The sequence below is a fragment of the Pseudopodoces humilis genome, chromosome 7, assembly GCF_049639895.1.
Source record: "Pseudopodoces humilis isolate 2021_Gansu_Grassland_sample_001 chromosome 7, ASM4963989v1, whole genome shotgun sequence".
NCBI lineage: Eukaryota > Metazoa > Chordata > Aves > Passeriformes > Paridae > Pseudopodoces > Pseudopodoces humilis.
Window position 1 is genome coordinate 50,932,344 of NC_142206.1, and position 14,334 is coordinate 50,946,677.

The following is a 14,334-nucleotide window of genomic DNA, read 5'->3' on the forward strand; positions in this document are numbered from 1 at the left end:
ATTACTGATACTCTGTTAGCATCTGATGATGCTATTCTGGCATAAAACAGTAGACTTTTATGTAGATTGTCCTGGAACCTATTCTATTAGATCCTACTAAAAATAAAAATGGGGGACAAACAGTGAAAACATCAACATGAAAATGGTTAATGCCTGCGTGTATATAACCAGCAGTAGTCCTCTGGCAACACAAAAATCAAGCAGAACAATGCCTAAACAGGACAGATTATTTCCCTTGTTGGAGATTAAAGGCACTCTGGATTTCCTTAGAAAAAAATACTGAAGCAAGTGTAAAGAGTCCAAGTTTCAATTTCATTCAAGTCCAACAGAGTCCCACAGTAACTTCACTGGTCACTGAGATGTACCACACCACTGAACAGTCCATGGCTTCATACAAAGTCACAGCCAGGAGCAGAGTGTCACAGAAGTGGCATTTAAAGGACGAGGCATTATCAATAAGTGTCATAGAGTGAGAGAAATGTACCTTAGCAAGAAAAAAACTGTAGATGAAAGATAGATGCCAGCCCTCCAGAGACTGCTTAGCACTTAATCAAAAGTCAGAAACTAGGAATCTTGCATCTGTGATGCACAGCAACCTGTCTTCGATGATCCAGAGATGATGGAAGATGTGGGGAAGAACAAACAAAATCTAGTCAGTCCCACTAGATCAGAGACTGACAGCAAGCCTTTTCCTGCTATTTCCATAGAAATATTACGCTTTGGGGACTGGAAATGCTGTTTTTCTCCTTCTTTTCTAAAACAATGGTTTGGTTTTGCTGCTCTACTTTGAGTAGTCCTTTTGCCTGCTCCTTTCCTCTTCATGGATCTTCTATAGCATAAGGACAGAAAGGCAGCTGCTCTGCAACCTTCCTCACTGCACCTGGGGGCTCTCATTGTCCTGGGAATGCAGGGATAGGTCAGACACAGCTGTCAAATCCCCCGGCATAGGCGCCCCTGGAGATGGTTTGATCTTACTGTCCTGGAGATGGTTTGAAAGAGCAGTTAAGTATGTCCTCTTGCTTCCTAGCCTGAGCCCTACTATACCCATTTGCTCCTCACACTTCATCTTTCATCTCACACAGACATTCAAATGCAGCTGACCTTGTACACGAATGAAATCCCAGCAGCAGAGGAGTTTGGGATGAAATGGGGGAAAAAGCAGCAGCATGCAGTCCTGAGTGTCACTGCACAGAGCTGGGGGATGGAGCAAAGTCTGAAGGGCTTTTCAGAGCACTCCAGCTTTGATTGAACTAATTCTGCCAGCAAGCCAGCGTTGACACAACCACAGAAGACAGCTAGCGTGTCACCCTGCGACTGCAGAGTACAGCTGGCCAAAGCCCTGCTGCCATAAGCCCGACACTCACCGACAGTGCTCCCTCTACTGCAGACAGCCCTCCCACCACAGCCACCCCAGGCAAACAGGAGACATCCCATCCTACATGCCCTTAGGAGAGCCCAAGCAGACAATGAGATAACTCACAACAGATTTAGGATTGCTTCAATCTCACTGCAAGATCCGTGAAGTCTCAAAGGCAGTTGAAACTAACCTGCAATCTGCTTCACAAGGACTTTAGGTCACAAAGACCCTTTACAGAAGAGGCTCTGAGCGAGGTGAACACTTGGCACCACCTCCTTGGAGACATAAGTCAGAACAAGCAACGAGTTCCCTGAGAGGGGCAAAATATCAAGGCAAGAAACAATTTAAGGGAAGGAAGACTATGTATACCTGTGTGTACAGGGGCTAAAGTAACCTGGCATAAATGGTCTTGACCCAGACATGAGTCACTAGAAAAGTGTTCAATATAACCTGCCCAGCAGCCTTCAATTGCCATGGTGACAAATGTTTCCTAATGCCTAAGAGCAGCTGAGTCCTGAACTCCATGCACCTCATTCACTAACAAAAGCTTTCATTATACTGAAAAAAAAAGAAAAAAATCACCACCAAATTGTGGCCATTTTAAGCCCTCCTCAGATCAGGGCCCAATTTACGCATCCTGCTTCCAGTGGGGAGTACTGTGCTCACATCAGTGCTAATTCAGAAGATGGAGCTGGCTTGCTTTTTTTGCTTCACAATTCAGTAGGCAAGGGGAAGATAGATTCTCTGAGACAGTGTTACTTTTTCTGCCAGGAGTTATCTATTTGCAGAAGTGGGTCAACTTTCTCTTGGTGGACATGTTCGTGTGCGAGTGCCTAGCAGCGCTGCCTGCGCCTTTCTGCCCGCTCCGCGTGCAGAGGAACCTCTGCACATAACTATTTATGGCAGCCAAGTGTTTCATGAATTGCAGCAAGTTAACCACAAGGGGATGATGACATTTGGCGACAGGGCAGGATGAATTCTGGCTGGCAGACAAAAAGTCAGGTTAAAAATACAGAATGCAGAAGCAAACCCAGCCAGTTGCAGTTAATTCGCAGGAAAACTGGATGTGCAGCCCGCAAAGCTTCCCTGTTCCAGGCGAGCAATGTTGTGTGTTTTGCAGTGGGATGCATTAGGGCCTGCATGTGAGTGTGGAAAGAACATCAGCCTTCTGGGTTCAAGCAGTTTAGCTGAATTTTAAATGGACTTAGATGTTTTTCATTTGCCTCACTCCACACCTGATGTATACCAGATGTTTTTGCCAGTTTGAGCGCTTCACCTCCATCTCATCTACCCTCAGCTATTGTCCATTGTTCTGTTCCCAGAGCATCTCCAAAGGGCAGCCCCAGTACAGAAGGATGCTGCAAGGGCAGCCTGGGGGGACAACATCAGCAGACACTGCCATGGATATGTCTGTGTGAGGTGCAAGCAAGGTCACAGCCATGCTGTGGGGCAGATAAAAAGCCCAAAGCCTCCCAGGGCGGGCCTCCAGTATCCCCAAGGTCGAATGGATGCAGGCACCCTTGTCCCCACAAAGTACTAACCCTTCAGCTTTCAGATGCAATGCTTCTGTTAGTGCTGGCATTCATCCCCTTGTTTCCACACATACATAGAGTGTAACACCTGCCAGGGCTGCATTTTGGGTTCCCATGCCTGCCACTTCATTAGATCACCATTTAATTCCACCCTCAGCTTTATTTGATGAAATGTCTCCAGAGGACCAAATCATTTACATGTAACCAACACAGTTGGTTACTACTTCCCTTATTGTGATTGCTTTCAATGAGAGTAAGTGGATAATTCCATCAAAGGCCCATAGAAACTTGTCTTCTAATCAATACAAGTTTTTTTCCTTCAACAGGACAGCTGAGAATAAGATATCTCAATGTAATATTGAAAGAGGAAAACAAAATTAGAACACATTACCATGGAGAATATATTTCCAGATATGGCCTAATTTTAATTTAAGCATCCTGAGCCTTGTTTTCAAGGAACACCAGCTGAAGTTTGGGAGCCAAGCAGGCTGGCACATAGGCAATGCCCCAGCAAGAAGGCAGGAGTGGGCAATGACAAAAATGCCTCCAATGAGGCACTCCAAGGAAGTCCTTTGAATGAGTGGCCAATGACTACTGGCTACAATAAACTCAAGCTGTACTCTTCATGTCTGAGACCTCAGCATTGATAAGCCAATTAACAGAATGCATTGAACTTACAGCAGAGATGGAAACAGGTCTCTCTTCAGAGGTCTTACATCTATCTAGTGTAGCACCCCAGAGCTGATTTCCTGTCTTAATCACAAGGAGTCTGTATGTAACAGCCTACAGCACCAAAAATACCGACATATTAAAATCAGCAGTATTTAAAAAAAGAACATTAAAGCCATTTTCAGAGGATGAAAAGTGCTCTTGACATAAGAAAGAAAATTGGTCAAGTAACCAAACCTGTGCTTGAGCTTGGCAGGAGTCACTGAGCTCTGAGAGGTGTCCAGCACAGAGAACAGGATTTTCTCTGACCTGGGCTGCCCATGCAGTGGGGACTATAAGGCGGTGGATGACATCTGAGCACTGCAGAGAAAGGGGATTTCCTCTCTTTCACCAGAGTTAGGACAGGTGCACTGCAAAAGGGGACAGTGGTCACCACAGCACCTGGAACAGGGCTGATCTCATCTGGCTTTAGATGGTTTAGATGAATGAGCTGACCAGGCTTCCTCCTCATCAGCAGAGAGAAAGAGCACAACCAGCATACAACTCTGCTCTCTTTGATGCAGACATAGTTCACATAAATCATGACACCAAAGTGCCTTTCTCCACATGGCCGATAAAGGATGTCCAAGGGAATGCAGATGTTAAAGCCTGCATTGGAGATACCTCAAATTAAATGGGATGAACCTCATCTTTTGCTTCTGCCCCTGCATAATTCTCATCTCAAAGGCCTCATTAATATGCCATCATAAATAATAAGTATATTGATTATTAATACACTAATAAAACAAACTATTTTGGCCTTAAGGGTGTGTGAAAAAGAGAAGTAAGTACAGGGTAGCTGCATTACCAATCAATACCAACCCACAGGGAACAGCCATTTCTCTCTGCCACCATTTTAACTGCAATATATTGTACCCTCTAGGTAAATATGTGGACATCTACAAGTGGGAATCAATAGAACTAGAGATCTTCCCACCCCCTCACCTAGAGAGACCATTCTTTTTCACTGGAGAAGACAGCAGCAAGAGGCCAGACTAATATCTCTGCTACTATAGGCTCTCTGCTGCACCCACAGCTTTTTTCTGGGCCTCTCTGACCACTTTTTAATTGTTGATGTTTTCAATAATTTATGAAAACAAAATATCAAAATTAACACTTTACCCAACTGGAATAAAGTCAGAGACACTGGAAACCACCCAGTCCATTTTGGGAACCTAAAGCAAAAAGTTACAGTGGAAAGTGAAGTTCTAATGACAACTTCAGTTGATGGGTGTGAAATAAAACCATAGCCTGAAAGCTTTGCCTGTAGCACAGGATTTTGTCCTGGGCACATCACTAGTTGAGTCTGTATGCCCCCAGGCTCGAAGAGGAATGAACAGTTGTCCCAGATCTAGATAAGGCTAAAGTGGAAGCCCTTGCCCTGGCCTCAGGGAGCTTTGAGTCACTACTCCCAATGTTCCCACATATCTCACAGTCCAGGGATATATCCTGTGGGAATAAGCCTGAGGGTTTTTTCTTCATCCAGGTCATGATAATATCACCAAATGTCCCTGACTTTTTTTTTTTTTTTTTTTTTTTTAATTCCCTATTTTGAACCTAATTCTGTCAGGAACCAAGCAGCTGTTTCAACAGAGCTATCTAAAACTGGATGGGCAGAAAGACTGTGTGTGTACAGATATCCATAGGATGCACAAAAAGGAAAGCCAAAGCACTCAAGCACACACAGTGACTGTGCCTCAAATTCTGCCCTAGATCTGGGTAGGTTTAGAACTGTGACAAATCATTACAGAGGCAACTGGCCTGTAATGTCTGTGTGTGTTTCCATCACACAGTTTGGAGGTGTCCCTGTCCCACAGTCCAGGTCCCTCTGCACACAGAGAATGGCCATACCTCTCACTTTCAGATTACATGTCTTCTAATAATAGCCATTTTCACACTATGTTAGAATTATTATCTTATCTTCCATGAGCAAATAATTAATCATCAGCTTCTGAAACTTGCAGAAGTAAACAGATTTCATAAAAGTGAAGCAAAGGTGGATCACCAGTTGGGTTTGGGTTGATTTTTACACTTAGACCATTTATTCTGAATTCACCTTACAAATCTGGAGTTCATCACCTCACAGTGGGGTGGGTCACTGGGGCCAATAAATCAAGCCCTGGTTCAACAATTCACTTCCAAGGATCACTGAACAGAAAATGAGAAACATTTAACCCACCTTAGCTCACTAAGATGCTACTAAAAATGTACCTTCCTGCAAGTCTTTTAACAGCCACCATACTCCTGACACCTTTAGAAAAGCACTTAACAAGTGAAGCTCAATGGATACCACTAGCAAGGGCAGTACAGTTCTGCATTTTCCAGCTTCCAATTTCAGGACTTTCCAGCTTTTCCATAAGCAAAAATACTCTAGCAAGCAGCTCACAAGTAGCAACCTTGCCCCCACCAGCTGTCCAAAGCTTCTGCTGTGTTCTTACTACAGATGCTAAATTCTGCACTGTATCCTTTTCAGCCACCTCCTCTCCCTAAGAAAGCACACGGGGCTGTTCATTTCAGTATTAGCTGTGCTGCCTGGGCAGTATCTGTTTCACCCACTGGTTAGTTCTCCAGTGCTTTAAAGACACGAGACAACAGCAAACCAGACTCGAGCTTACAACCAAAAAATGAAAGGCCACGTATTCTCTTTCCTCTGCCTTCCTTCTTTTTTATTCCTGAGGGAAAAAAACTCACCAAGAAAAGAGTACAAATAGGCTGAAATCTGGGCTGCACACACGGAAGGCAGGGACAGGAGCAGGAGACATCGCAGGATGCTCACTGCGGGGCTGCTCCGTGACAGCTCCACCACCCACCTGACTCACTGGAGCGGTTTTTCATGTTCACCTGCTCCTGCCCTGCTCTTCTACACCGTCACAGGCTTAATAGAATTGCTGCCTCGTCCCAGGCAAACACCCCTCCCAGACTTCTTGCTGTCAGTCAAAAAAGGGGCCTGATAAGCCCTGCATTTGCATATGTATTGAGAGGCATTTCCAAAGGCACAGGCAGGGAAATGGCCTTGCTGAATACCGATGCTATCTGAGAATGACAACTATTCAAGTCATTTTACAGCTTCACTACCTAAGTGGAGAGATCAGGCTTGTCTACATCTTTACAAGGATTATTAGCTTTAAAAGTGCCGATCATATCCGTTTGCACCCTCAGAAATGAAGCCGCACTGGTTCACAGGAAAGAGCTTCAATTCTTCCCCCAGAGACCACCTTCCACAGGCACCCCAGAACCAGAAGTCACTAAAACCTAAAGGTCACATCTGAAATGCTGGAGCCCATAGCCATCCTTCCGACACAGGAAATGAGAAGGGCTGTGCAAAGGAACGCATGGAAACACGTGTGTGCAGATGGTCTGCCTCCCTTTCCTACTCTTACCCTACATAGGGCAGGACACGACACTCGGCTCAAAGTCCCCCCCAGAAAATGCTGCTGGGCACAGTCCCACACACAGCGCTTGAGGAGGGCAGTGAGGACCGAGCTCTGAAAGCAGAGACTTTCCTCTTTGTGCTGACGGGATGACTTGAATCCCAGGTGAACCATCCCACTGTGGCTTCACCCTGGCTTGAAGGGACAGCTCTAAAGTATTGGTTATGTTTTCTATACTCAAGAGCCCTGAGTTAACAGAGGAATTCAGCTCGCTTTGTCCCATTCAGCCACCAATACCTAAAAGGGACATGATGTAAGGTTCACTAACCAGAATTGTGGAGCCCTTCTGTTCCAAAACAGTAATAGCACATTCAGTATCTGTCATGTGCTCCTCAAGCCTCTGTGGAGAGCAATGCTTTATGAAAATAAAGTCACATCAAGAGGGGAAGCTATCTGAAGATTTACAAAGCAGATACTTCTGTTTTACACAGGTTAAAGAGAAGAGAGATTAAAAAATTCCACACCAAACATTTAAAGATGTTTGCTGTACCATGCACCATCTGGTGACTGGATCGCCCTTGAAACCAGAAAACCCTGACTACTGGGCAAGGTGGCCAGAACATCTCCAGCCGTGAGTTGAGACACACAGCTGAGGCAACAGGACTGCAAACAGCAGGTTCATGGATGAACACTTGTGAAATGAGTTGATCAATCCTCCATGCCCTCAGGTCTCTTGGGACATAAAGACTAGCCAAAAATTACCAAAAAATAAAAAGACCACCAAAAGCTCTGGGAGCTGAAAGCATGGTTATCTGCTAAACACATCCACTGCTGACATCAATGAGAGCCAACCTCTGGGACTCCATCCCCCTCTGTGTGTTTAGAGGTGGGAAAAGGACACCCCAACCAGAAAACAGTCCTCTCTGGTTGGAAAAGAAGATTAAAAAAAAGTAGTCTTACACATAAGAATTTTTCAGATTGCTGCCTGGTTTGATTCCTACTGGGCCCTCTTGACAACACTACTCCTTCTAGAAGTCATGTACTTGGTCTTGTCGGTTTTAAAAGATTAAAAAAAAAATCTCAATCTTAAAGACGTTAAAATGTTATTTTAATGCGTGATCACTATTAGACAACAGGAGAAACTCTGCTTGAATGTGAACTGCCAGAGGAGGCTTGGCACGATTTCATTGTGGAGCTTGTTTCTAACTTCAATGACTAGCCTGAACAAAATCATGAGTACAGCATCCCTTCGAGAGCAATCTCTTCTCTACAAACAAAACTCTTCTTTCTGAAGTGAAGACAGGGAAAAGCTGAGTTGCACCTCTCCAAAACTGCTGAGCACTTCACAGCCAGCCCGCCCTGAGAGCCTCTGGAGCTAACAGGTGATGCTCTGTGGGACAAACCTGCACTTTCATCAGATGCTTCCAAAATCCCATCCCATTTTTATCAATCTTACCAAACTAGCACACAAACAAGCCAAACACAAACCAAAATATTTAAAGTGGGAGAGAAAGAGGAGGAAGAGTGGGAACACAATCAGTGTTTATTTAACCCTGAAAACTCAGGCTGTTTTTTGTCAAAAAAGAAATCCAAAGCAAACAAACAAAACCAAACACCAACCCTGCTGGAGATAAAAGAGGCTCCAACCCTCAGCCCAGGACATCGACAACACAGTCAACACACTGATAACACACACCCCGCGCACAGGTGTCCCTCCCCGGCTCCCCGGGCTGCTCAGCCAAAGAGGTCACCAAGGATGGACAGGGTTGGGAATGGCCAGGGATTCCTCCCCCGGAGTCCCTCACCCACCGCCAAGGGGGACAGGACATGCCGGGGGTGGTGGCGGGGGGCGAGCAGGGCAGGGCAGGGCAGGGCAGGGCAGGGCAGGGCAGGGGCTCACCATTGAGGCCGTTGGGGATGCTCCGGTGGTGAAGGGGCGCGGACAGGTCATCCATTGACCTCCGCATGGCTCCGGCCTTGCTGTCGCCGGCCTTGTGGTGGTGAAGGTGGTGGTGATGGTGATCGGGGCTGCCCGCGCTGCCCGTGCTGGAGGTGCTGCTCCCGTCCCCCACGTCCCTGGTGGCCGAGCCGCCGTTCAGGTTGGTCAGGCTGGCCTGACTGTCGATGGAGCTCCGCGAGCCGGCCCCGTTCCGCTCCTCGTCCAGCATCAGCACCATCTCCTTCAGCTCCACGTTCTCCCGCAGGAGGGTCTCCTGCCTCGCCTCCAGGTCCTTCAGCTTCTGTTGGTACATGCCCACCTCCTTCCACATCACGCTGGCCGTGTGCCTCCCGAAGCGCTGCCATTCCCTTGACAGCTTCTTGCCTTTTTGCCGGTCGTCGTCCAAGAAGCAGCAGAGCTCCCGCAGCTCCTGGTTGTCGTCCTGCAACTTCTGGTTCACCTCCTTCAGCCCGCGGATCTCGTGCAGGTGGAGCTGCAGCCGCCGGTTCACGTCTTTCATCAAGTTACCGTGTTCCACCATTAAGTTCATCTTTTCATTCTCCACTTTCCTTAGTCTTTTCACCAGCTCTTCCTTGCTCCATCTCAGCATCTCCTCCTCCGAAATTTTGCTCAGGTCTTCTTTAGACCCTTCCAAGGAATTTTTTGCCATCATCTGTGCCTAGGCTGCGTTTGCTCTCACAGGGTAACAAATGGTTCGGATTATTCGGATGATTTTTGTTCGCCTGATTTCCTAGAACTAAAATTCACTGCAGCATCTCGGGGAAGAAATATTATAGTTCTCCGTTCAGCGTTGGACAAGGAAGAAGAGCGACGCCGGACTGGAAATTCTGCTCCCCAATAGACCCCATAATAATAATAATAAAAAAAAGAAAACACAAACCAAAGGGGGAGGGTGGAAATGAAATAAAAAAGGCGCCCCCACTGCCCCGGAGGCTGGGGGCGATCGGGAGCCGGGAGCCAAGCGCTGCACTCTCCAAGCGAAGCCTCCGCAGGGATCGGCCAACTTACCCCGGGCAAAACAACTACGCGGCGGCCGCCCCCCCGTTCCCGGGCTCTCCTCCGTCCACTTGTCCTCCCGCCCGCCCGCCGCCCGCCGCCGCCCGCCGGTGCGCCGCGCACCCTCCGCCGCCGCCCCGCTCCGCCGGTGCGCGTCCGCAGCCCCGGGGCGACGTGGGGCCGAGCCCGGCGCGGTGGCGGCCGATGCCGGTGCGGCGCTGCCGAGGAACGGTGGGGGAGCCGGCGCCTTCCCGGAATGGCTCAGCCCTCGGGAGGGAGGGAGCGAGAGAGCGAGGGAGGAGGGGGGCAGCGCCGCGGCTTGGTCCCACCTCCTGCCGGGCAGGGCGGCGCGGCCCTGCCCCGGCCGAGCCGAGCGGCGGGGAAGGAGATTCGGCTGCCGGCGGTGGGGTGCAGGGAGCCGAGCCGAGCCCCGCTGAGCCGGCCCTTGGCTGCCGGGCTGGGCGCGGGCCGGGCCCGGTGCGCCGCCCCCGCCGCCGGCTCGGGTTACGGGAGCCGCGGCCGCCGCAGCCAATGCGGGGCCGCCTGGCGCCTTCGAACGGCAGGTACAAAGGGACGGGGCCGCTCCCTCCCTCCCTCCCCCCGCCCTCCGCCCGCCCCGCCGTGCCCTGCCATGCCCTGCCCGCCGCGGCCGTGCCGGCTCACCGCTGCCCCCCTGGGGCTTCCCCCCCCCGCTTTTGGCCTTTTTTCTTTTTTCTTTTTTTTTTTTTTTTTTTTTTAATGGGTTTCCCCGGGTTTTCTTAAAAAATAAGGTACCGGAGAGAGCACCATCCCGGGAAAGGGTGGGGTTGGACAGGCAGGAAAACGCGTCTGCCGGGCGGCCCGGGGAAGCGGCGCCGAAATGGCCCCGGTCCCGCTGTGCCCAGGCGCGGGGAGGGACCCGGAGCCACGGGCGGCCGCCTTGCGCTGCGAGCGGAGCGGGCTCTCCGGAGCATCTCCGCTGCTGCCGCCCCCGCCAAGGGCTTTGTCACCGGGGCCCGGCCCCGCGCCTCTCTGCCCCGCTGCCCACCCTCCCCTGGGGTGGCCGCCTTTGTCCGCGTGTCCCTCCTGCCTCGCAGGTTGAAAGAGCTGGCTCCGGCATCCCTGCCACCTCTCCGCTCCTGGGATCGGCATATTCCCTTAGACCTCAGTGGCGCGGGAGGAAACGGCCCTGAAGTGGCAGATAACGCTTATCCCTCGGTTAAATCGCCACAGGTTCTGGTCGTCCTTATTGTCAGGAGGCTGGGGTGCAAGCCTCAACTTCTGCACGCACCGGACGGAATCTGGTAAAGGGCATGGAAAGTTCATAAAGTGAATTTCCTAAGCAACATGTGGGCAAATTTCCTATATCTTTGCATCACATCCCCTGAGTTTCAATCTAATGCACTTTTCCTTGGATTATGATATCTCTCTGCGGGCTGTATTTTGCCCAATATCACTCTGTTAAAACAAAAGGTACACCAGGACACAGCATGAGTATCCTTAAAAAGCCCCAGGGAATTGCCAGCTTTGTGTTTCTTAGGAACCTCAGTAAATGCTTTGACTCCAGGGTCAATCCAGTGTAACATCAGGTTTCTGACCACAGTAGAAAGCTGGTCAAGACACCCTCTAGCTATAAAGAGACATCAAATCTGATGCCAGAGCGTGGGATGCAGAGCATATGGCCTGTACATGGAGGGAACATCAGAACAGAGAGGGATGGAGGATTGCAACTTCTGCCTTTTGATGTTATCTTTCTCAGTCTCAGTAGAGTCACAGTTTTTTCTTGTTCTGCACAAGTCTATGTTGCTGGGTTTCTGACCCCAGATATACCCTTGGCAAACTAGACAACTGCCTGTTCCCTACTAAAGCAAAACAGCAGATCCTTCCTACTCCTGGAGGAGCTCATCCCCTCCATGGGCACTGTTGTCTCTCTTCTCCTATGGAAGCTTTTTATCCCATTATTATCAAAAGGGTAAGAGGAGCTTAGGACAGAGCATGGATACTGCTTCAGTTCAGGTGGGATTTGCAGGTGGATTCTTGGTCGCACACAACACAGACCAGAAGATGTGAAGAGGACAGTTCTCCCCTAGCACCCACACCAGGGCACACCAGGGCAGTTCCCTAGAGAGGAGAGAATCACATTGGACAGCCAGTGGCGACGCCTGTTTGCTCCTTTCAAGGGGGATGGCTCAGAGCAGGTAAAACAGGGGCCACCCAGGACCAGAGCTGTGCTCTGACCTGGGTTCCACCTTGGTGACAGTTCTTCAGAAGGTGCAGTCCTGGCTGTGGCTGGTCAAACTTTCCTGAGGTTGCCACCTCAGTTAGCCCTTAGGACATGGAAATCAGCAGGTGTCTGTGCCAAGAGGTCACTGCTCCTGGGCTCTGGGGCAGTCAGGCCATGGCCAGTGTGGTGTGACATCACACTGTGTCCCACCTCTTGCTTCTCACCACCCTGAGCCACAGCTCGTGGCTGCATGGTCTAGAAGGCACCCAGGCATTTTTTGAGCCAAGCCTTTTTATTTACAAGGTTTTAATCATATCCTTCCCCACAGGAAGAGGAAAGTGCTTCTCCCAGACCCTCCCAAGCACTGATTTGACTAGCAGGTCCCTGGCCAGTGGCCGGGGGAAGGAGGAGCAGAGCAGGGGGATGTTGCAGAGCAATTGTTCATCATTGACCAAAGTCGAAAAGAGAGAGAAGCCTCTGGCAGCTGTGTCACAGACACAAGTGAAGCTACACTGTGGCAGTGCCTGGCCTGGGCAGTTTATTGCTGGGCTGGCCTGATGTTTGCTTCATTGCTTTCCCAAGAAAATCTGTCTTTCCTAGGTGAAACCTTTCACAGTTTGAGCATTATTGATGTTTCTGTAGAAACTGAGCTCAACAGACAGGGGGGCTCCTCAGAGGAAGTGAGGAGATTATTAATATCCACAGAGGAAGTCCCTGTGATGATTAAGACTTGCTCTCAGTACTCAGTGGGTATGTCTGTGCTTCTGGAAATGTTAACACCACAGATCCACTCTGATGCCATCCACAAGGGGTTCGCTGTCAGTGCCGCCATTCTGGTGCCCAGGTGGCTGTTGAGGGATGGTGACCTGCTGTGCTTGGACACCCAGTGGCCTGTATGCTCAGGAGGTGGCAGTGAAGCTGCCAGGTGGCCAGATGGCAAATGGTCTGAGTGACTGTGACCTGAATAAGAAGGATTCTATGCATCATCACCTGTACTCCCTCATCTTCCCTTCAAGGTGGATCTTGCAGTGCAGTAGAGGAATGTCCCTTCATTTTGGAAAGGCAAGGCAGCAGTGCTAGAGCAGAGGTATCAGAAAGTGTCCATGGCCCAGGTGATCTGTGCTTCACGTGGAACCAAGGGCTGGGTTGACACAAGTTTTTAAATGCTTTGATATCTTGGAGGGAAAGGACTAGGTCTGTGCACAGCTTTATGGTCAATAGCAAACCCAGTGTTGCAAAGCATACTTTTATCAACACGAATAATACATAATGTTGGGGTATTTTGATGGGTTTGTAGTTTTAGTTTTAGTGAAAAAAACCTTTTTCCTAGTGTTGTTCAGAAGGCATTGTGATTTCCTTGTGCAATTTCGATGAAGTGTAGAAGCAGTTGGTAAACAACACGCTACGGATTCCCTCTTGTTACATCTGGCCATGGGGCTTTCTGCAAGCTGCGAGTGAAAACCACTTTTAATATGCATGTTATCTTAAGCTTTTGATGCTCGTGTAAGACAGCATCAAAGCCTATCCCTTGGATTGAATCAGATGGGCATTTCCACCCTGTTCAGTCAGGGATGAAATTTTAAAGCGAATTGTAGCAAAAAAAAGGAATTTTACGAAAAATCCCAACAGAACAAGTAATAGCAACCCACTGGGTAAAAATGCACTTGATGTTAACTCCTGAACTCAGCAGGTGATACAAAAAATGAATTTGGTCCCTGAGAACACAGCGATACACAGCCTCACTGAAGTCTTACCAAAGCATTCCCTCTACAGGGATACGTCAGTATTACAGAAGACACCACCACAGCTCAGAGCTATGCTGTCGCTTCCCTCCCTTCCCCAGAGAGGGGTGGCTCTTCCAAAGCCCACTCATAGGTGTGGGATTGGGCAGAGGGGCAGGATTAATCCCAGTGAGACTGTCCCGGCCCTTGGTTTTCTGAGAAATACACACTGCTGCCTGTGCATGCAGGCCATGATGCAGCTTATATGTGCTGAGGACCCATCTCGAAGAATGCATACTCCATTAATCATTTACATGGGGTATATCCTCTGTGGAACTGATGTTTTCCCATAAATCAGCACCAAGGCCTAATCCTTGATTAATGTTTTGAAATCCAGCACCCAGACTGAAACAATGGGAGCTCTCTTTTGTGAGACAAAGCTGTGCGATAAAAAATGAGCAATGCTCCAAACTCTGCTACCAAGAT

The 14,334-nt window shown here is 49.0% G+C and overlaps 2 protein-coding genes across 5 annotated transcripts in view; one reads left to right on the forward strand and one right to left on the reverse strand.

The window, feature by feature from the left end:
* Positions 1-9,995, reverse strand: part of CCDC85C (coiled-coil domain containing 85C) — a 106,986-nt gene extending 96,991 nt beyond the window's left edge. For 3 of the 4 annotated variants that reach the window (XM_014249860.2, XM_005520141.3, XM_088057211.1), the window contains exon 1: positions 8,869-9,995. In XM_014249860.2, coding sequence (XP_014105335.1) covers positions 8,869-9,580 — 712 coding nt within the window. In that variant the 5' untranslated portion in view covers positions 9,581-9,995. The remainder of the gene's footprint in view (positions 1-8,868) is intronic. The other variant, XM_014249859.2, reaches the window with a different exon arrangement.
* A 185-nt stretch (positions 9,996-10,180) lies between these two features.
* Positions 10,181-14,334, forward strand: part of HHIPL1 (HHIP like 1) — a 45,795-nt gene continuing 41,641 nt past the window's right edge. The window contains exons 1-2 of the mRNA XM_088058069.1: positions 10,181-10,487; positions 11,066-11,207. Coding sequence (XP_087914195.1) covers positions 10,181-10,487; positions 11,066-11,207 — 449 coding nt within the window. The remainder of the gene's footprint in view (positions 10,488-11,065; positions 11,208-14,334) is intronic.